Here is a 23,954-nt window from a genome sequence, read left to right on the forward strand (position 1 = left end):
TATAGTTTTAATTGAAGAGCCAAAATATTAAGCCCTTTTCAAAAGTTAGTCGCGAAATGACTGGAATTGTTATTTAACAACATTTCATTGTTATGAAAACATAAAAAATATCTCATAAGCTCGAAAAAAGGAAGAAAATATTTTTGTCCGCCAGTTTGCATGGGGAGGCCCCATAGTGCAGTGGTAGCTTGGCTTTAACTAGAGTCTTCGCATTTATTGATTGGGGATTTGCTAAGGGGATACGGGATTGCAGGGCGGTAGTATCCCGACGGCTATGTGGTGTCAACGACGAAGGAAAAGCAGATCACTCCATATTTAATATACAAAAATTGAATGGTTCGTCACAACATGTGTCGACGTACACTAGTAACACATATTTCTATCAGATTCACATAAGAACTTTCAGTAAGAATAATAATATTTTGATATATGTATACATATGTATTACATTTTACATTTACAATATTTTTGTACAGTTCGTCATCGAAGATGTGTAAGTTATTTTCTAAAACAGTAGAATCAATTTATTGGTTGTTCTAATTTTTAATTTAATTTTAATTTAATTTCTAATTTAATAATGGTTGCATGGATCGCATCACTTACCAAGGTGAATCCTGATCCATGTAATAACGTACCCTGTCCCAACTAACTAAAATCCTTTTCTGTGACAACTGTGGAGATGCAGAGGTGTTCTCGGCCTCTAGTAGCAACGGATGTCACACCAACATTCCTTCCCTTCCTAGATGACCGTAAGGACGTGGCCGGCGCCGTTATTGGTCCTTTAATATCTTGAACTCTCAATCTGTGCACATTGAGGTTGGACAGCTAATTCCAAGCCCCAACTATTGGTTCCCTTGCAATTTTGATTGTTCTGATCAATCATGGAGTAGCAACTACGTATTGTGCGGTCATCAAGCTCAAGCTCAAGATCAATTCGATTTCATGAAAGTACGTTAAATTTCCAATAGAAAAGGTATACATCCATTTTTATCTAAGTGCAGCCGTTTCTGAGATACAACGGTTTGAAGATAAAAAACACATTTTTTTTATTTCCAGTCTTTTTCGAATGTTTTTTGAATACATTTAACATAGAATCAAAATTTACTGCTATCGTCGAAATTTATTGATTGTAGTATTGTAGTAGTGGTTGATCATTTTCATGGTGGCATTATATGTGATAACTACTTTGTAAAAACTAAATATTTTGTTTTTTGAAACACACACTTAGAGCCATATTTTTTATGAAAGAATGAGTCAACCATAATTCAATATATGTTATAGCGGAAGATTTATATGAATCTCTGCAGCAAAAATGAAAAAAAAATAAAAAAAAATAGGAAAAGGCAGGTAATTTCCTCAACGTAAATAAATTGATTTCAGATAATGATATGTAATATTCTAACCAAAAATAAATATTCGTGCAACGATCGCGTGTTATAGTTAGCTAGTAGCATAGAAGAGGAAGAGAATGATTAATCATAGTCTGGAGACAATAAAATTTAAATCAGCATCAATTATAAATTAAACTGTTCCAAAAAACTCCAGTACTCCTAAAAATGTTGTAAGCTGAGGGGTGATTCAAGTATGATGTCTACTACTTTTCGAAGTTTATCAACCCCCTTTCCCCTCTGTCACTATTTTTGGTATACCTAAAGTACACACTGTCACAAAATGTTAGACCCCCTGTCCCTTAAACATTAGCGTCGTTGTTGAATGACCCCTAGTGTTGAAATCAAAAGATAGATTTGAGAAATACAAAATCGGCTGTAGCTTTCAAGAAAATTCACTGTTAGTGCTTAACAATTGTAGCTCCTGGATATATTTCTTAATTCATGTAAGCCCAAAACATAGTAAATACAAGTTCACATACTGCAACCAATACCAAAAGGGTAAAAAATGCAAACGTGTCCTCTACTATTGGTATAGGGATTTTTTAATTTATTTTCAATATTTGTCCATCCTGATGTGCAATATTGAATAAAAGCCTTCCACTGTAACATATGTCAAATATCAGTATGGTTGAAAGATTCTTTCCAAAAATAGTTGACTTCGGAGAATAAATTAGTTGATATTGTCTCCCACAACCCTTCTTCTTCTTCTTCTTCTTCTTCTTATTGGCATTACATCCCCACACTGGGACAGAGCCGCCTCGCAGCTTAGTGTTCATTAAGCACTTCCACAGTTATTAACTGCGTGGTTTCCAGGTTACCATTTTTGCATTCGTATATCATGAGGCTAGCACGATGATACTTTTATGCCCAGGAAAGTGGAGACAATTTCCAATCCCAATCCGCGTCTTACCGCACTGCTAAGGAGGGCCCCTTAGCATGAAAATGACCCTATACCATAAAAATGATCAACCACTGCCCCATTACTAGCATCTTGGCATCTTTGAATATTTTTTTTCTCAGTGTATATTTTTTTCACATAGCCCCATTGATTACCTAAAACTTTGCCAAAGACACCAGAATGATCGGACAAACCGTTTTCAAGTTATATTTTTTTGAAATTGTTCAAGGTGTTTTTGCTTAGGTCCTTGTCAAAAGTTACACCAGAGTTAAAATGGCAAACCAATGATGCAGATAATGTTTTTTTGCCATAAAGGATGTATTTTCAAAATTTCAGGGTAATCAAAAAATACAAAATTGAAATCTTGAAAAAAAAAATCGTGATTTCACAGAGAATTACTCTAGAGTTTCCATTCCGATTGGTAATGGCTTAGAAATCGTTGCTTGCAAAGTAATTGTAAAAATAAAGCCCTTTGTATATTATTTCATATTTCAATAAACTTATCAATTAATCTTCGACAAGTTTCTAGCGCTTCTCCCATCTATCATCTCCAGTATTAATATTGAGCGATAAGAACGCACATAATATTGGATAGGGTAAAACGTAAAACGTTATAGAGTGCCAAATTTCTATAATTTGTGAGACGATTTCAATTTGAAAATATTAAAAACTGGTGAAGTAACTCGAATAGGACCAAATGATCAACAAAATCTTTATGCTCAAATTCACTATCATTAGAATGCTCGTGAAAGCTTATCCAAGATCCCCATGGTATTGACCATATGCCGATAGTCACTACAATTAAAAGTAGCTATCAACAATTTAAGCCAGTTAATGTACCTTTCGACCTAATGAAGAACTTTGACGGGCAAAAATTTGCATCAGCGGTAAAAATTGTATCGATTTAACTGATGTACTTCCACCACTAGATGAGTATCGATTCCTTACCGAATTGATTCATACAAAATACTCTAGAAGCTCAGGAACGACACGTTCCTAGTACATCTGTTAAAAAAAGATTTCCCACTCCTGGATGGGATGATGAATGTACTAAGTTGTGTTCTAAAAAATCTGATACCTTCATATCTTAGAAAAGAGCTCAAAAATCTTCTAAAGGCAAAAACGTAGCTACAGCTGGCGACGTTTTGTCGAGGGACTATCACGAGAAACCTCAATGACAACTGACAACATTTAGGAAAACTGCCCGCAACATGCGGAACCGCATTTTGACCAACGAGAGTGAAGAATACTCTAATCGACGGATATTCAACTTGGCAAAAAGGTCTGTCCATACCAACAGAATCGCTGTTTTGAGAATCAGTCGCTGATCCCGGATCTCTGGGTAAAATTATCCATGTCTCTTCTTTCATTAAATAACTCTGATCCGGGATGCGACAGGGACTCGATGCAAGTTCGACGTGTCAAGAGAGCTGCCTCGCTGCTCAAATGGCAGAGAGCATGGGACATCGCAGTCAAATGTTGTTGGACCCACAGACCAATTCCGGATGTGTCGAGTTGGGTGACAAGAAAGCATGGTCAGATCAATTTTCACCTAACACAGGTGTTGTCTGAACATGGCTGTTTTAAAAAATTCTATCATAGGTTCGGGTTCGCCGAATTTACGGAGTGCCAGGAATGTATGGGCCGTTTTATGCCGTCGACTAACACCAATTGCAAGAGAGTTCGTGGGGCAGTACCAGGCGGGATTTATGGGTGAACGCTCTACCACAGACCAGGTGTTCGCCATACGTCAAGTATTGCAGAAATGCCGCGAATACAACGTGCCCACACATCATCTATTTATCGACTTCAAAGCCGCATATGATACAATCGATCGGGACCAGCTATGGCAGCTAATGCACGAAAACGGATTTCCGGATAAACTGATACGGTTGATCAAGGCGACGATGGATCGGGTGATGTGCGTAGTTCGAGTTTCAGGGGCATTCTCGAGTCCCTTCGAAACACGCAGAGGGTTACGGCAAGATGATGGTCTTTCATGTCTGTTATTCAACATCGCTTTGGAGAGAGTAATACGAAGGGCAGGGATTGACACGAGTGGTACGATTTTCACGAAGTCCATCCAGTTATTTGGTTTCGCCGACGACATTGATATCATGGCACGTAACTTTGAGAGGATGGAGGAAGCCTACATCAGACTGAAAAGCGAAGCTAAACGGATTGGACTAGTCATCAACACGTCGAAGACGAAGTACATGATAGGAAGAGGCTCAAGAGAGGTCAATGTGAGCCACCCACCACGAGTTTCTATCGGTGGTGACGAAATCGAGGTGGTCGAAGAATTCGTGTACTTGGGCTCACTGGTGACCGCCGATAACGATACCAGCAGAGAAATTCAGAGACGCATAGTGGCTGGAAATCGTACGTACTTTGGACTCCGCAAGACGCTCCGATCGAATAGAGTTCGCCGTCGTACCAAACTGACTATCTACAAAACGCTTATAAGACCGGTAGTTCTCTACGGACACGAGACCTGGACGATGCTCGTGGAGGACCAACGCGCACTGGGAGTTTTCGAAAGGAAAGTGTTGCGTACCATCTATGGTGGAGTGCAGATGGCGGACGGTACGAGGAGGAGGCGAATGAACCACGAGTTGCATCAGCTGTTGGGAGAACCATCCATCGTTCACACCGCGAAAATCGGAAGACTGCGGTGGGCCGGGCACGTAGCCAGAATGTCGGACAGTAATCCGGTGAAAATGGTTCTCGCCAACGATCCGACGGGAACAAGAAGGCGAGGTGCACAGCGGGCAAGGTGGATCGATCAGGTGGAGGACGACTTGCGGACCCTCCGTAGACTGCGTGGTTGGCGAAGTGCAGCCATGGACCGAGCTGAATGGAGAAGTTTTTTATGTGCAGCACAGGCCACTCCGGCCTTAGTCTGATGATAAATAAAGGAATGTATGGGCGTGGTAGAGTCGGCAGGGCACGTGATGTGTCCATGCCCGCGTTTCGATGTTGAGCGACATGACATGCTGCTTGTCAGCAGCATGGACACAACTCCGGACAACCTCATTTAGGGGATGTACCGGGATGAAGTTATTTGGAATGCGGTGAACATGGCAGCTCAACAGATTATGTCGAAACTGCAACGGTGGTGGCGTCTTGAACAAAATCAACAGTTGCAGTAGAAACTACTGTGACGCTGTTATCACTTAGCTCGCCCGCCGTTTTCGGGGATCGTGATTTTAAAATCTAATGCTATTTTTTTTTTCTTTCTTTGAAGTTTATTTTTTGTATTGTCTCTGCCTTTCTGTTCCATAGAACTCCATAAGTCTGACCATCCGGAAGATGCTCTTAGTCAGTCGAACCAAGCACGACGACACGCCACATCGTCCCTGATGCCAAATGCCCGGATGAGCAGCCGAAATTCTATGATCCCGAATCATAGGCTTACAATGTTTAAGGTTAGACAGGGTAATCCTTAAACATCATAAACCTGGCCTCGTGTCACTACGAGTACGTTGGCTCATGTCGCTCTTTTACTAATTTAATAATAAGATGATATCGATTGTATATATAACAAAGAACCGTGGCTCCGTAAAGTGTTATACACGCCTGAGCCTACCAATTTAACGAACTTGAATTAAAAAATCGCCTAAAAAATGAAAATTTTCAATCCCCATCACACTTTGCTACAATTTTTGCAATAAAATTCCAAATTATTTATATGAATCGTTACGCTTCGACCACCGGAGGTACAAAGTACATTCGCAATTTGTTGAATTTTTTGGGTTAGTTTCGAGAGCCAGAGGTTCGTCTTGGTTAACGAGCTGTTAATGTGACAGATAGGAGGTGAAGGTGAGTTTTTTTTTATTTTATTTTTATACTTTCTTTCTTCCTTGAAATCGATGCCACATTCCCGAAGAGGGAGAGGAGTAAACAACACTGCAGGGCTGGTAGCGACCAAAGCCACTCAAAAAAGTGACTTTAGTGACCAAAGCTGACGAAAAAAGGGACCAAATAGTGACTTTCAGTTGCAGAAAAAGTGACCAAATAGTGACTTCCGATTTCAGTTGCAAGTTCGATGAGACGAAATCCAGCGTTTTTGGGTCGAAGGAGAATAATTTTTCCGTAATTTGTGGCGGAAAACATCTTTCACTCACCACTATTTTTTCTTACAACAAAGTCAGAATAGAAAAGAAAATCGTACCCGCTAACTTTTATCTACTCAGTGATACTAAGTAAAATTGTATTTTCCTCTCTTTTAACCCCACGGAAATTTTACTCAATATCAATCCAAAACAGGACTACTCAAAACTATGAGTAGTCTTGCAAGCAAATATTTTTTTAAGCCACTGGAAGTGAACGAAATATGGCTATCACTCATAACACCTGTTTTTCTTTCCCGAAAATTATTTCTCGGCGAAAATCTGCGTGCATGAGCATTCTTTTCTCTTGAGAATGAGTGAAAATTACGATCATTGGATTAACTGAACACCTACTTTAGAAAGATGCAGAGAATTCTACGATTTGTCACTGGTGCCACGGAAGTTTTTGGAATTTTTGGTGCGACAGGAATAACAGTACGGATCGTTTTGGTAGAAAACGAAACAAAAATTATGAAGATTCATGCACAACGAGCCTGGGATTGAACGCTCGACCTCCTGCTTGTAATGAAGACCATGCTCTCTGAATTTCTTATTATTTTTCCTACAAAATACGCAGATTTCCGACTTGCTGTGCGTATTCATGACCGATTTTTGCTATAGAATTCGACAGCGCATGCAATCTTCAGAGACTTCCCAAGCAACCAGAAGTTCAGATTTTACTTAATTGGTAAGATTTTACTAATTGGTTCACTATGGTTCACATCAAGTTCCAAGCATCCTTAACGGAACTTTAAAGTTCACTTTTACGCTCCCATCATACGAAAAATTACTTAAAATGAGAGCTGATTAAGCCAAAATAGCCCTTCTTATCCGAACTTCTGGTTGCTTGGGTTGATCTCCATTCTATGATAACCAATTACAAAAAAATTGTGAACAAATTATGGTTGAAAACATTGTAATTCCTACATGGTTCAATTCAACCAGAGGAAAAAAATTCTAACTGTCAGAGGCAATTGAAATGTATTAATAATAACTAAAAATATGACATACCAAATAAGGATGATAGTGTTAAGAAAACACGGAACACCTAGTCTAAGAGATGAATGCATGTATTAGATAATTAGCAAATAAAATTGGTTAAAAAAAAAAGAGAACAGATTATTTTTTCTTGAATTGTCAAGTCAAGTTTTTATATGGGATCAAGTCTCCTCAAATTGAGGCAACAACTCAAAATCCTGAAATTGAGGTGGAATGTTGGCATTTTTATCAATGAAGATCATTCAGAATATTTATGGATTTGTGCTGTGAAATGATAGCATATGGTCATTATTGGGAGAAGTTGTTCAAATTTTGCGTGGCCAATAAAACGTCTTTAGGAGGAACAAAACACAGTAAATACCCAAGTAACCAACAGTTCCTTTAAGAGTACGTTTTTCGCTTAAGCAGCTCTGTGAAGCTGATTAAGCGAAAAGCGTACTCTTAAAGGAACTTTTGGTTACTTGGGTAAGGTTGTCAATCAAAAAAATAGCTCGCCATAAAACGATGATCTGCCTAGAGGAGCTATTATAAACATACGGTATAACAATACTCAGGGTGTCTACTCATCTGTAAAAACAAAATTCCCTGATTTTTCCAGGTTTTTTCCAGGTGTTTTACATTAATTTCCAGGTAAAAACAAACGTGCCATATATAGATTTTAGCAGCAAAATAATTAACTCAAAAAAGTAAATATTGTGAAAAATAGTTTTTTTAAAGAATTTTTTGGTGGCCTCACAAAAACAATGTTGTAATTTACTTAAGAAATTTCTCCAGCAGTTCCTTTGCAAGTTTACGCAGAAATTGCTTCAGCCATTCAATCAAAATTCCTCCAGGAATCCCATACGAGATTCCTCCAGGTATTCCTTTGAAAATTTCTCCATAGATTCCATCGGAAAATCCTCCGGATTTTGAGAATTGCTTCAGAACTTCCTCCAGGATTTAATTTCTTTGTTAAAACTCAAGATAACATCTCAAGGAATTGTTCCGGAAATTCCTTAAGAGATGCATTTGACGATTTACATTTTTTTATGAATTCCTTTAGGCGTTTGTTCGTAAAACACCTTCAACTACCTACTGGTGAAATGCCAATAAGAGCAGCGAATTAAATGGCTGGCGAAGTTTCAGAACGATCATTTTTCCAAGATCTGTAAGGTACACCGGGGCAAGTTGAAATGCGGGGTAAGTTGAAACGGAAGCTGTAATTCAGATAGGAAACGACCGAATGCCCTCATAATTTTTTTTCAACAATCTACTCGCCTTAACGCTCCTTCTGACTGCCATTCCCGAAAGATTGCAGCTTTCAAAAACAATCCCTGCCATTGTTTATTGCAAAATCCAAACCAACTATTTGACATGCCAATGAAACAGGTCTCAAAACGATGTTTGGAAGAGTTTTTTCTTCAAATTTTCACGGCAGGTAACTATTTAATGCTAAATAAGCATAATGATTATGAAAAACCGATGAAAGATTCGTTTTATTTTTGTTTTTGGTTGTTTGATATTGCTCTCTATGTTCAACTCATCGGGGCAAATAGAAATGCGTGGTGCGGGGCAAGTTGAAACAACGAATCAAAGCGTCACCCTCGCAATTAAAAGTATTTTTTTTCCAGAATCCAACATGGTCCGTAAATACATACATTAGAAAAACATAAATTTATAGAAACATGCAAACTTCTAAACATAAATTTAATAAATTTCCGACCAGTACGTCATGAATGCACCCCTCCTACAATCTCCACTAGGATGAAAAGTGGTCATGTTTAAACGGCAGTTTTGAGATTCTTAATCTACTGAGCACTGACTGTCAGAAAAATAAAACATAGAGTATGTAAACATTTCGTTAACTCCACCTTTCACTTCCCCAGCTGCCTATTTCTCTAATCGAAGAGTTTATGAGAGATATGATGGCTGGTTAATTAATGTGCATTTATGTTAATTAATCAACTGAATCAAATAATGAAGCATCCTGAATAGTAATCCGAGTGGTCACCAGTAGGAGGAAATTAATTTGATAAATTTTCAGCGTAGTGCGTTCTCCAGAATTTGGTCTATGAAAATACGCTTGTGGCTTTGTTGTAAACTGCCCCAATTCGCATAGGAGTTCCGTCATTTTCGCCAACTTGAGTAATTTCCCGTTGAATTTATCAAACTTGTTTTACATGGAGAAATACAAAAAAAAAATCTTATAAATTGAAAAACAAAGGGTATCTTTCCAAAAAATTTACATTATATTCTTTATCCGTGTTAATTGTCCCACAATTAAATGGACCATACTTAAGTTTATTTTTTGTGTAAAAGAAAACCTATCAAAATCTGGAATCTGATTTTTATGAGAGTAAATATCAAGATGAGACAACAAAAGTGGGATTTGTTTTCCAATTTCTAGAACAAAGCCTACTATTTTATCAGTTTTTCTTAAACAGGAGACAATTTTAAGCTAATTACTGAATGAAAATCAAAATCGTCAAAAACTTACATGGGACTCTTATGCGAATCCTGGCAGTATTATAGTCACCTTTACAACCTCGTGCTTCTTGAGTCTCACTGAGTACATACATTTTGTTATTAATACGGCAAAATTAGCTTACGCCTGAATATAACGTAGTAGTTTCAACTTGCCCCGATTCGCGGGGCAAGTTGAAACGATGCATATAAAAAACAATTTAAATATAAAAAAAATATATAAAAAAATTGATAAGGTTGCTTATTTTTTAAGTATAATATTTGGCCCGAACTAGCAAACACCGCAAACGGATTCAAAATATATCAAAGGGTGATTTTTTTACAGCACTTCAAATTTCAACTTTGAAAAAACCGTTTCAACTTGCCCCGGTGTACCTTAATTTCATTTCTGCCATGAACAAAGCATCATCCGATGGATACATAAAGCTTTATAATAGACAATCTTAGTTTCAATAGTTTCAAAATAGTTGAAAATAGTGACTTTTTGCGAGAAAAAGTGACTTTAGTGACTTGAAGTCGAAAAAAGAGACTTTTTAGTGACTAGCCCGAAAAAAGTGACCAAGTCACTAAAAAGTGACCCGCTACCAGGCCTGACACTGGGACATTGCCGACTCGCTGCTTAGTGTTCATTCAGCACTTCCACAGTTTTTAATTGCGAGGTTTCTAAACCAAGTTACCATTTTTGCATTCGTATATCATGATACTTTTATGCCCAGGGAAGTCGAGACTATTTCCAAACCGAAAATGGCTTAGACCGGCACCGGGAATCGAACCCAGCCACCCTCAGCATGGTCTTGCTTTATAGCCGCGCATCTTACCGCTGATTATATTACGTAGTTTAATTTCCCTCCATTTCATATTGTTAAGTTGTACTTCCTTGGCTCGACTAAACCAGGAGTTGTTCGATTCCCAAAAAATGTGTTACATTATGCAAACTGTAATACACAGCCGTGAATCGCAAGTCATTCACATCTGCCATATACATATGGGACGGAGTAGCGATTCACAGTAATACATTTATTTAAAAAAAATGGGTTTGGCTCCGCAACGATTAATGGCATATGAGCCTGCCAAAAAACCAAACCGATGAAAAGTAGAGACGGAGAACCAAAAACAGTTCTTCTATTAGCTACAGATACGGACACTGTGTGTCACCTACGTCGCTCCGTTATCAGCGTCCGCGGCTGTCGTCGATCAAGTGCAATCGAACTATGGCGCTGTTGATATACCTGGTCACATGTATTGGACACAGGATTCAGATGTTTTTTCTTCTGTCGAGTTGATTAATTTCTGGAATTTAGTGCTAACCCGCTTGATCTGTATCAATTCGGTATTGAGTTACTGTATAACTAAGCCGAAACCTGCATAAATAATTATCGACCGATTGTGGCTTTTCATAGGCTGTTTCGCACACTGAAATCACTTAAGCGCTACTATCAGTTATACATAAGCAGCCGATAATTGTGAATGATTACCGTCTAAATGCTGTTGCTTCTGGTTTAATCTAAACTACGTTGCAGCTAAAAGCAGTTGTGGCTTTTCCTCCTTACATGGACCTGCGTGTGGTATACTAATCAGATTAAACCCAATACCGTATGCAAATTAGGTCAACTTGAAAGCGCGATATTTAGCATTCATGTTAAGCATTTGTCTCGAGGTGACATTGATGCTGTCAAAGTTCGATCGATTGGGGTGCGTTATACATGACAGCTCGGGTGAATGGATTTAAACCAAAGATTAATCGGTGGATATTTTTTAAAGTAATGTTTAAGCCGACGACTCTGATCCTACTACGATCTTCGTTCGAGATGCGCATCATGAATCAAGTGGTGTTAGTTGCATTAGATTATGTTGATCCGACAAAAGATGGTTTCTTTCGATCAGTAATAATGATCTGAGTTTTGAAAGCATCCGGAGAAATTTTACAATTTTGCAAGAAAGTAGAATGAGTGTCTAATCTTTTCTGCAATCTACTACACAAAACACGATGGCTTTGTCCTCTGAAAGGCCTGTGACATCATCAAACAACGATTTTCGATAATCCGATGGTAAATCAGCTAAGTCAGAATTAAAAATGTTATACAACATTATTTCAATCATTTAATTAGTATGAGTTACTGTAAATATACCTTTAAAACCAACAATTCCGAGAAAACAACGAAAAAAACTGTTTTTGAACAAAGTGACACCGAATCTTTTGATTTCTTCGATACAGATCAGGTAAAACTCAACACCCTAGACACTTCCAGGACGCTACCCGTCCCGTACGACTCTTCTATGCACCGTACGACGTTTTGGGTGCGGCCGAAATGGTGGCTCTGGTGACGAACGAAGAGTTACTTGCGGTGGCTAATTCCCTGGCATCAAACAAAGTTCCAGGGCCTGATGGAGTTCCGAGCACCGCTCTCAATGCAGCAATCATAGCAAACCCGAACATGTTCGTTCAGGCTAGATATGCAAAGATTCCATATAGACGGAAAAGGCTTGGTTCTGTCACCGAAGGCCGGGAAGTCGTCGGATATCCCCTCGACGTACAAACCAATCTGTCTAATTGACACGACGGTTAAGTTGCTGGAGAGGATAATCCTAAGAGGGTACGGACGGCCTGTCAAGCAATCTCGGTGGTAAAGACCGCCGAGACAGCGATCCAACAGATCCAACGGAGCATTCGATGCTGTGTGTTAGTGACACTTGATGCGAAGAAAGAATTCAACTGAGAGCTCTGGGGGTAATCAGTTACCTGCGGAAGCTGGAGAGCACGTACCGCTTGATGTGTCTCAGAGTGATATCTGCCTCACGATGCAGCCTGCGTGATTGTGAGCATGATGTCATTCGGGCTGATCATCCGGGAAGATGAGGAGTGTTTCGAGCTACGCGGCACCAGAGGAGCCCGCGAGCGTACCAGGGTGGCTTCGGTCGCCAGATGGCAGCGCGAGTGGGATAACTCCTCGAAAGATAGATGGACCCACCGGCTGATACCTAACATATCGAGCTGAGTGGGGAGATCCCATTGGGAAGTTCACTTCCATCTGACACAATTCCTGTCAGGCCATGGCTGCTTCCAGCAGTACCACAGGTTTGGACAAGCGGAGGACCCCGTCTGCTCTGACTGCCCAGGTGTTGACGAAACTGCAGAGCACGTAGTGTTCGTATGTCCCCGTTTCGACGTCGAGAAAAAAAAAACTATGCTAGACGTTTAGGGTCGGGACACAACTCAGGATACCCTTATCCAGAGAATGTGCCAAGTGGTGGAGAAGTGGAACGCAGTCTCGACTGCAACCACTCAGATTGCAGGTTGCAGAGAATCTGGGGTTCCGAGCAGCAGTCCACAAGCATGACTAACTTGTGACTGGTTAGTTAGAGCGAAAAGGGCTGAGCGCGGAGAAGTGAGTGAGTGGTCTGCACATGCTGAGGTGTATGCGACGTGAGGGTGGCAACCGCGATTGTCACCTCGAGGCATGGTAGAAGAGTGAGTGCATAGGTGTAAGTACGGACTGCTCATGCCGAGGTAGGAGGGTCCTAGCGTAGAACTGTTGGTACCTATCGCTATCGACACCTCGAGACGTGGCAAAGGAGTGTAGAGCGTCCAAGCCAGCCTCACATGGTATGCCAGAAGTGGGAGCCTAAGTAAGTCCCACACGCAGTGTTGATAAAAACTCAAAATCTCAAAACTCATGGACGATTCAAATCAAGCGTGAGTTTAAACGCATCCAACCCAGCACCTAAAAACTCATGGATGAGTTGAATCATCCATTTGAATCATCGTAGGTTTTCTTTTGTTCTCCTTCGTTAAAAACAGTGAATTGACGTTTGTCGCATAAAATATTAGACACTCTTCCATGTATAAGCAATAAATTGCCCCAAATTGATTTCAAATGCGTTTTTAAACAAAAATGATTTTTTGGCAAATGAGTGAAACTATGCGTTTTAGCATGAAAAATTCAAGCGTGATGCTTTCCTTTAAAATCACAGACGATTTCGTTTGCACGGAAGGGTTCGTTGATTGAGATTTATGAGTGATTTTACCAACACTGCCCACACGGTGTGTTGTGTCAGAGTGAGTGTTAGGATGAGTAACAAGGTGTGTCAGAGTGAGCACTGAGCACTCAAATAAGTTTCAAAATAATGTGTTAGAGCGTGAAACAGGTGGAAGCGTGAGCATTATAGTGATTCAAATTTTGACATTTTTTCCCCTCGATGCTTAAACGATTGCGTTTGTCTTTTTAATTATCCTCCTAAATTTTCGGCTAATTTGGATCTAATTTGAGTGAGCACGCGCAGTTTGAAGTTTGTATGAAAATTACTATGAAAACAGTAACTTTTATGCAAAACCGTTCCCCAACTCTTCCCATCAAGCTCTGAAAGCATATGAGTACATCGGCAACATAGAAAATTTTGTAAGAAAAATTATTAAGCGAATACTGAATCGAAGGAAATTTAATTTAACACGTAAAAGAATAACATCAATATCAATAATGAGCATTTTTGTTTTCTTCATAACTTTGCTTCTAAACGACAAATCGCTTCGCAACAACAACTGGCTTTCAGCTTAAGAAGTATTCTATGTAGTCAATGTGTTGATTATATATAAATAGTTCAAGGGCGCCTTTTAAGAGGGAGACAGCGAGGATTGGACTCACGATCAATACCAGCAAAACGAAGTACATGGTCGCTGGCAATCAACGTGGGTTCATTAGTGGTGGTGGTAGCGAAATAGTGCTGGATGTGGATGGTGAAAAATTTGAAGTGGTAGAAGAATTTGTGTATCTTGGAACATTAGTGACGTGCGATAATGATGTTACCCGCGAGGTGAAAAGGCGTATTGCAGCTGCAAATAGGGCTTATTACGGACTTCGTAACCAGCTTAAGTCCCGTAGTCTGCAAACGAAAACAAAACTCGCGCTGTATACTACCCTGATTCTTCCGGTGGCTTTATACGGCCATGAGACATGGACGTTAAAGGAGGCTGATCGGAGAGCTCTCGGAGTGTTTGAGCGTAAGGTGCTGCGGACAATACTCGGCGGTAAACAGGAGAACGGTATCTGGCGGCGTCGCATGAATCACGAATTGTACCAGGTGTATAAAGGGCTGGATATTATTAAGCTTATACAACACGGCAGACTACGGTGGGCTGGTCACGTTGTTCGTATGCCGGAAGAACGACAAGCGAAGATAATATTTAGTAGAGAACCCGGAAGAGGCCGCAGGCTTCGTGGAAGGCCGCGTACACGATGGCTTTTTGCAGTTGAAGAGGACCTGAGGGCGCTCAATGTTCAGGGCGACTGGAAGCGATTGGCCCAGGATCAAGTCCAGTGGAGAAGGATACTCCATTCGGCGTAGGTTCATCGAAGAGCTGTAGCCCATCAAGTATCAAGTATCAAGTAAGTTCAAGGGCCACTTTACGGAACGTTATTTCTCATAAGGATTGATTTTCACAGTTATTTCCATACGAACTTTAAATGACGTGTGCACAACCAAATTACATCCAAATTTGTTAAAAAATTAAGAGGAGCGTTAAAATGGCAAATGCCATCGTTTAAGCATCTTCTTCTTCTTCTTCATTGGCATTACATCCCCCACTGGGACATTGCCGCCTCGCAGCTTAGTGTTCATTAAGCACTTCCACAGTTATTAACTGCGAGGTTTCTAAGCCAAGTTACCATTTTTGCATTCGTATATCATGAGGCTAACACAATGATACTTTTATGCCCAGGGAAGTCGAGACAATTTCCAATCCGAAAATTGCCTAAACCGGCACCGGGAATCGAACCCAGCCACCCTCAGCATGGTCTTGCTTTGTAGCCGCGCATCTTACCGCACGGCTAAGGAGGGCCCGAATTTAAGCATCGGGGAGTTTAAGCATCGGGGAGCAAAAAAGTCAAAATTTGAATCACTCTAGTGAGCATCCTTAGGCTCGATGCCCACGTAGCGTCTTTTCAACGCAGAGTGCACGTGGCGTCAAAAAGACGCAGGTGTGCAGCGTCACCACACCAGCGTTATTATAATGCTGCGTGCACGTGGCGTTGAAAAACCGCTACGTGGGCATCGGCCCTTAGTCTCACATGGCACGTAAAGGGTGTGCACCCAAGTTAGTCTCACAAGGTGTGTCAGAGCGAGTGTTAGGGTGTGCCAGAGAGTGCACCCAAGTAAGCCTCATACGGGATGAGTGCCTGTAAAGTATCATAACGTTAGCCGCATGATATACAAATGCAAAAAAATGGTTACTTGGCTTAGAAACCTCGCAGTTAACAACTGTGGAAGTGCTCAATGAACATTAACCTGCGGGGTGGAAATGTCCCTTTTTTTTCGCAGGACCGTAGTGGATGCTTTTGTCCCTCTGAAGAGGGAGACAGTGAGGATATACGTATCCATTAACTTTACTAAGACAAAGTACATGGCTGCAGGTAGAGATAAAGATTGGCCTAGTGTGGTGTTAATACTAAGAAAGCGCTTGTTGAAAAATTTGGTTACCCGTGTAGTGAAAAGACTAATTGTTACTAACAGATAGTGCTTTTTTGGGTTACAAGCTTGAGTTCCGACACATGCAAGAGGGAAAAAATCGCTTCTTTTTCAATGGATCTACATTCCAACTGGAACTCATCCTGCTTTTCAACCTAGTGTTCTATTAGCATTTAAGTCGAGCTCATCTCCGGATTGGCAACCCTACACCATTCAACCCTTGGTATGAAGCTAGAATATGGTGTGTAAAATCGGTTCTATGACACTAACCCGAATGTCACTACCCCAAACCCTACTACCCTGAAAGGCCATTACCCCGAATATCATATAAATATATTACACTCTAGTTTTAATTTTTACTTTTGCAAATGCTAACAATTAAACTAACCGGGAGCGCTCGGGATAATGCTAAAGAGCGAATGCCAGAGACGTCGTTTATATAGAGACAATCAAAGCAAATCTGGTTTTACGACCTTCACGAGAAATTTGTGAAAAAGTGATGTGACTTTCAGTGTTAGAAATTATTTCTTTTTTTTATTGTCAGATTTTCTGGATTTGATACACTGCGCGGCTGATATTATGTTCCCAAGGGGCCATCCACAAAGTACGTCACGCTCCTAGGGGGGAGGGGGGGTTACGAGCAGCGTGACGACTCATACAAAAAATTTAGAGGTTTAATACAAAAAGTGTGACGAAGGGGAGAGGGGGGGTTGAAAATCGCCAATTTTTGCGTGACGTACTTTATGGATCTTCCCCAAATGGGTACTTGCACAAAACTTCACGCGGCGAATCAATCTCGAAAGGCACGGCCGCGCCAAACGATACACCGCAATGTTATTTACCCATAAGAATCAAGTAAACGGGGTGCAGAAAACGACGCGGTACCTTTCCTGAACGGTTTGCCGCTTGCAATTTTGAGAAAATCAGGCAATAATACATGTCCTGTCTATGGAACTGATATATTGTAGGGTGCTGTCAATTCGATACACCACACGGCTGTTATAATGTTTCCAAATGCGCATTCGCACAAGATTCCACGCGACATTCGAAAGGAAGAACCGTACTCTGGGAAACGCCGCAATGTTCCAGCAGCAAAAAGCGCGATGCGTCGTTTCCTGTGGGGAACGCCGCGTGTACTAAATGCGTTAATATCTTCAGCAACAAATAATGTTAATGCGCTAAATACAATTCACACACTTTCCGGGGAAAAGGCGAGAAAGTAAAAAACTTTTTTCTTTCAAATTATGCACTTGTCCGGAAAAAGGTAGGAGAATAAATGACACCTTTTGAAACACGTGCTTGCCCAGAATAAAGAGTCCTGCACATAGGATACGTTTGCGTTGCGTTTGACACATTTCCCATAGGAAAACTGTCAAACGCAACGCAAACGTGTCCTATTTGAGCGAAACACCTTCTTTTGAAGCAAGCATTTGCAAGCAAAAGATTAAATGACACTTTCTTTTAAAGTATCCGGTTTTCCGGAATAGTGCAAGAGTGAATGCTTTCTTCTATGGAAGCACGCATCTGCCTGGAATAAAGTGAGGGAGTAAATGACACCTTCTTTTGAAGCACGCATTTGCCCGGAATTAGGCGAAAAAGTAAATGTTTTCTTCTTTTAAACAAAGAGGTAGCCCGGAATAAAACGGGTGAGTAAAAAATGATTCATTTTTTTTAAATTTATTACCAGACTAAGGCCGGAGTGGCCTGTGCAATACATAAAGTCTTCTCCATTCAGCTCGGTCCATGGCTGCACTTCGCCAACCACGTAGTCTGCGGAGCGTCCGAAAATCGTCCTCCACCTGATCGATCCACCTTGCCCGCTGTGCACCTCGCCTTCTTGTACCCGTCGGGAACAATTTGTCGAGAACCATTTTCACCAGATTACTGTCCGACATGACTCTTACTTTATTTATTTTTAATATGTTATTTTCGAATGATTAGTTTCTATTTTCAACTTCATTATTGAAACGCAATCTAATAAAGTGAGCGAGAAAATGAGTCCTTTTTTCATTTTTTTGGCAAATGATAATTCGGGGTTGTGACCATTCGGGGTAGTAGGTTATTCGGGGCAAAAGCCTTTCTGGGTACTGGCGTTCGGGTTAGTGACATTCGAGGCAGTGTCATAGAATCGTAAAATCACGAGCAGCAGTCAAGACAAAAAATGGGGTGCGTCCTGTGTTACAGTCTACATTAATCAAGTCAAGCAAACAAATCTAATCTGTCAACCTTTTCCCTCCCATGGTAGCTGTAGAGCCCCATCAAATTTTGCACCTTCCAACATTCATCGAATTGTTTCAACAACAAAGAGCAGTATTTGGCACAACTTTATGGTTTCATTAGAATGCAAAAATAATCAATTTTGAGTAAAAATAGTGGAACTATTGAAAACAATCAAGTAACTATTGATTTACAATCAAAAACTTTTTTTTTCGTTTTCCACTAATTCTAGCTATGCCAAATAACTTTTGTTCTAGCATTTTTTCCATAGATCATTCCTTCCTATTGAAATCTTCGAAAAAAGTCGTGGGAAAGAGAGGGTTAAGAAAATTATTTTGAGCTTTTTAGTGAAATGTCTTCACTTGTCATAAGACGAGTTTGCACAATCCCATTTAATTCCACCTCTTAATTGTACCTTGACAGATACGTATTTCGACCTCAACAGTAAGGTCGTCTTCAGTGTCTCATACTTGACTAATCGTCGTTTGAGATAGACCAGTTTTCCAGATCCAACGATGCCCTTATATTAAAAATCGAAATTAACAGCGAAAGTGTTACATGTCACAATAAATTAATTTTACAGAAGACGCGTTTTCACGAACCTCTCAAATTAAAATTTTTTGTAACTCAATTGTACCAACATGTCCTATGAGGTTCTCCAGTTAGCCTTGCGTGCAAAGGCATAGGATTACCAAAACGGGGGACAGCGAGTTTGATTCTCAGTTCGCTGTAGGACGATTTCGGCTGCGAAACATACTCGACACCCTGGCTCATAGCGTATCGATTGTGCTTGTCACACAAGATAAATACTCATGTAATGGCGGACATATAAAAGTTTTCAATTAATATGTAACTAAAAAGGGGACAGCAAGGGCCAGGTCCAAGGGTTTGACGAGTAGTGAGGCTGGCTTGGATGTGGTAGTTTTTGGCATTGGGCTCTGTTAAACTTGCTCAAAAAACTGCATGTATCCGCAAGCAGGTCCTACCAAAGCAACCTTGTGCCGCTCATCAGTAGACGCATAAGTGCTTCTACTATCTAACCCATCGGGCACTTGTTCAATAAAGATGAACGGCTCACAATAGTGTCTGTTCACTATATTATGAACGGCTGATCATCATCCAAGCAACGAGCGTCGGACTCTAAGTAAAACTGTGCACTATGGTCCACCGGAAATTTAGGCGGCACCTCAATTTAGGGGATTGGAGTCAGGCCTTGCAAGCTAGCCTTCAAAAGGAATAATCAACAAGATAATACGGACTGGAACAGTCAGCGAAGACCACAGCGATGAAAAGGAACGAACAGTATTGGAAGCTCGAATCGTGGAACTGCAAATCTCTCATTCGCAGCACAGCATTCCATATCCGTATAGACAGAATCATAAATTGATCATGTTCTGATTTAGGACGACACTACGCCTCAGGACATACCGTGATGATAAGATCTGACTACTGGTGATAGTAAAACTGCACCCAAAACTTATTTATTATTATTATCTTTATTAAAGAGGTTTTCGGCCCTGGGACGGTTCACCTCATAAGGCCCAAAACTATTCGTCATTAACAATGTTCTGACATGTCGACAAGTTCGCAACAGCCGCTTTTAGGTACGACCTAAAGCGACTTAAGCAACCGGATGTCGGCAATGCATACGCGGAGAACGTTGAGGCAGAATCAGCGAACTTCTGGAGTACGGAGAAAGCAGACGATGCAGCTAAGAACAACGTCGTCGACTAAAAAGCAGTAAGGATGACTTATCAAGATGGGCCCGGAAATGCTGACCACTTGCCTGCACAAACTGATAGTCAAAATCTGGGAAACTGAACATGTTCCTGCAGCAGCTACCGGAGGAGTGGATGGAAGAAAGGGGTCATATGCCGTTTCTACAAGAAATTCGACAAGCTGCAGTGTGAGAACTTTCGAGCCATCAGAACCATTAACGCCGCCAACAAAGTGATATCCCAGATCATCTTCTGTTGTCTATCACCATTAGTGAATGAGTTCGTGGGAAATTTTCAAGTCGGCATCGTTGACGACTGGTCCCAACGCATTATCTGTTTGTCGATTTTAAGGCGGCATACGACAGTATAGTCCGCGTAAAGCAATGGTAAATCATAGTCAACAACATCTTTCCCGGGGAAGCTTACAAGATTGATAAAAGCAATGGATGGTGTACCAAATTGTTTGACGGTTTCGGACCCTCCAGTTCGTTCGAATCATGCCGGAAACTATGGCAAGGAGAGAGCCTTTCGTATGTTCAATACTGCACTCGAAGGTGCCATGCAGAGAGCCGGGTGTAACAACAGAGCCAGTCATTTTTTTTGTTTCGCGGATGACATGGACACTGTCGGCCGAACATTTGATGTAGCGACAGAACTAGAACACCCGCCTGAAACGTGAGGCAACAGAAAATGGTGAGTGCTTTGAAGACAGGCTGATAATAATGTTAATCGTGAAATACGAAGGCACATCATCTGTGGAAGTCAGGCATACTACGGACTCCAAAAATAACTATGATCAAAAAAGATTCACACTCGCATCAAATGTGTCATGTACAAAACAATCAAGGAGGACTTGCAAGCATTTGGAGTATTTGAAAGACGCATGCTTAGAGTCATCTTTGGCAATGAGCAAATGCGATGGGTAGGGCATGTTGCAAAAATGCCGGACAGCAATCCTTCAAAGATGGTGTTCGCTTTCGATCCGATAGGTACAAGAAGCGGAGAGCGCAGCGAGCTAGGTGAGCGGGTTCAAAATGATTTGGCGAGCTTGGGGTGCAACCGAGAATGGAGAGATGTGGCCTTGCACTGTGTTTTATGGCGTCAAATTGTTGATTTAGTTAATATGTTTAGATACAAGCCAACAATGAAAAAATAAATAAATGAGAACTTTTCTCCTTGTTTATGATGAGAACCATAAATCCATAAATCTTTTTTCTAAAAATAACCTTGGAAGATAAACAAAAATCTTCTATCAGATGAAAATCCTTTTTCGTTTCATCACTTTTACCCCACTCACTCACTTTTCGCGAGAATTATTGCAGAACAATTATTACAAAATTGTCCAGGATTCGAACCCAGAATAGTAATAATGTTTAAAAGCCGTATGGATGCGCTTACTCTAGCCACACCACCACGCTATCTGTATGAAAGCATTAAGTTATTTGTACCACATAAGCTACTACCATTTTCATTGATTAGGCCAATGTGAAAAATGGTTAACACTCTCCAGGCTGTTTTTCTTTCCCGAAAGATATTACTCCTGGAAATTTTCGTGAGGGAGCATGCTGTGCTCCTGAGATTGAGTGAGCATTACGAACCCTGATAATTAATAATTTTCTCAAAATTAACGAAATTGCAACATAATGATTGCAAGACATTGATATCGTCCTCTAAATTATTCCTAAATTCCTATTCCTAAATTATTCCTATACATATTTCCGGGTAAATAGCATTTACTTACATTAAATTCATGCCACTGGTTGATCAAATAATTATGACACGTTTTACACGCTTGTACCATTCCCTTTGGATCCTTAGGTCGCGAACGGGCGGGCCTAAAATATAAACAAAAGCAGCATTAGACTCGAACACCCATCATCACAATTCAAAATTTATTCCATACCTGGCATGCGTCTCGTCGAAGATGGGAAAGTACGGTTTCTCCTGGTCCTTGCCGTCCTTTGGCTTGACGGTGGAAATTTCCACCAAACTGCCCCGCCTCTGCTCATCGCCACAGACGTAGCACACTTCCGTCACTGAGTTTTTGTCCGGCATCGACAGGTCCAGTATATCGGTTCCGGACGCGCCAGGAACCGGTCCAAGGGCGGCATTCCGCAAATCTAACGCAGCCTCCTCCTCTAACCGATGCGTAGAAGACGACGTAGACGAGGTTGATTTGTTGTCGTTTGCGTTAGTAGATGGTGCAGCGGTAAGTGAGGTGACAGCCGATGTTGCCAGTGAATTGGTGTAGTTGAGGATTTTCAGCTTATGATGGGCGAATGAAGACATTTTCATGCCATCGAATCGTCCAGCCAGCACGGGAGAAGCCGTTGCTGGCTGCGTGATGGAGGATGTTGTGCTGGGGACGACCGCCACCGGCGAAGGATTATCCCTAGACATAGGCCTCGGTGTGACACTTTTTTCGTTTCGACTGGAAGGCCTCGAACCCTGTTGGCTATAGCTCCCGCTATTGTTAATATGATTTTCGATGAACCTCTTGGTTGGATGGTACGGTTCGACTTTGCCCTGCGGAGATTCGTTCCGCGAGCTGGACCGGATTGGACTTTCGTTCCTAGCTACTTGGTAATGTTGCGGTAGGGGACCACCAGTCCCGGGATGGTCCTGTGACCGCGGCCGCGCTAAACTATTCGGACTTCCGATTCTACCATAAGAACTAACTTGTTGCGACTGAGGCGTAAGCGACCGGCCACTAGTAGGCACGTGTTCGGGGTTCAGTCCTAGCACCTGAGTGGCATATTCGCCCTGGGTGGCCATGTCAGCACCGATGAAGCTTTTGGCATCAACTCGTTTCAGCCAATACAATCTCTGTGCAATGGGTTTACCTTCCCGTTCGTGGTATTCCCATTGTTTGATCATACCTGTAAAGCAAAGATAGCATGCCCGCACCCCTAGCTGTGCGGGCGTCCACTGGGGAACACCGTCCGGAGGGGGGTGCGATTCGAGCATGGGAAAATATGGCTCATTTTGGCGCTCCGCGTTCGGCCGCACCCGGAGGTAGAACTGATCCTGGGCACCACGGGCACCACAGACGTAGCAGATCGTGGAGGATTCATTGTAACTGGCAGCTTGCTGTTGATGCGTTGGCGACGGTTGATGGTGCAGGGATTGTGCTGAATGATGCTGTTGCTGACTAGTTGCCGGGGGCTCCGAATGCGATGTCAAGGAGCCCCCACGTAATTCGTTCTTGATGTAGGCTTTCGCCTTTTCCATAATAATCTGTTCGGGAGCGAGAAAGAAGAGAAAGGAAGAAAACATAAGTCATGGGGTATGGGTAGACATAAAGAAACTGCACTCATAACAAAGAGATGAAGTGTCAAAATTGGAATAGCTCTTTTGCTGTCAAATCGGTTGTTCCAATCGAGCACAAGGTTGTTAAAGGTAGGAGTATTGCGTCTCTTTGTTTTTAATCCAGGCTCGTTAGGTAGACAGTAGTGTGTATGAATATTTTCTTTTATTCGAACAATTAATGGTTGTGGGCGGTAACCAAGATGAAAAGTTGAAAATAATTGAAAATAATATTGTTTGTGAAAAAAATTAATGTTTTAATTAGAATTGGTCATTCCTCAAAATATACTCAATTATTGAAAAGAAACCCAATCCATACATATTGGATAAGATAAGGATATAATATGTAATATTACCGCGGAAAAGCATACAGAATCATAGCATCCTTCAA

The 23,954-nt window shown here is 41.1% G+C and overlaps 1 protein-coding gene across 6 annotated transcripts in view; it reads right to left on the reverse strand.

Moving 5' to 3' along the window:
- The window catches only part of LOC134223746 (AT-rich interactive domain-containing protein 1B), a 325,354-nt gene that overhangs the window by 190,794 nt on the left and 110,606 nt on the right, over window positions 1-23,954 (reverse strand). For all 6 annotated transcript variants that reach the window (XM_062702938.1, XM_062702936.1, XM_062702934.1 and 3 more), the window contains 2 exons: window positions 22,161-23,494; window positions 21,999-22,092 (listed from right to left, as the gene is read on the reverse strand). In XM_062702938.1, the coding sequence (XP_062558922.1) occupies window positions 21,999-22,092; window positions 22,161-23,488 (1,422 nt within the window). In that variant the 5' untranslated portion in view covers window positions 23,489-23,494. The remainder of the gene's footprint in view (window positions 1-21,998; window positions 22,093-22,160; window positions 23,495-23,954) is intronic.

This window comes from Armigeres subalbatus, chromosome 3 (assembly GCF_024139115.2).
Source record: "Armigeres subalbatus isolate Guangzhou_Male chromosome 3, GZ_Asu_2, whole genome shotgun sequence".
In the NCBI taxonomy this organism is placed as follows: Eukaryota; Metazoa; Arthropoda; class Insecta; order Diptera; family Culicidae; genus Armigeres; species Armigeres subalbatus.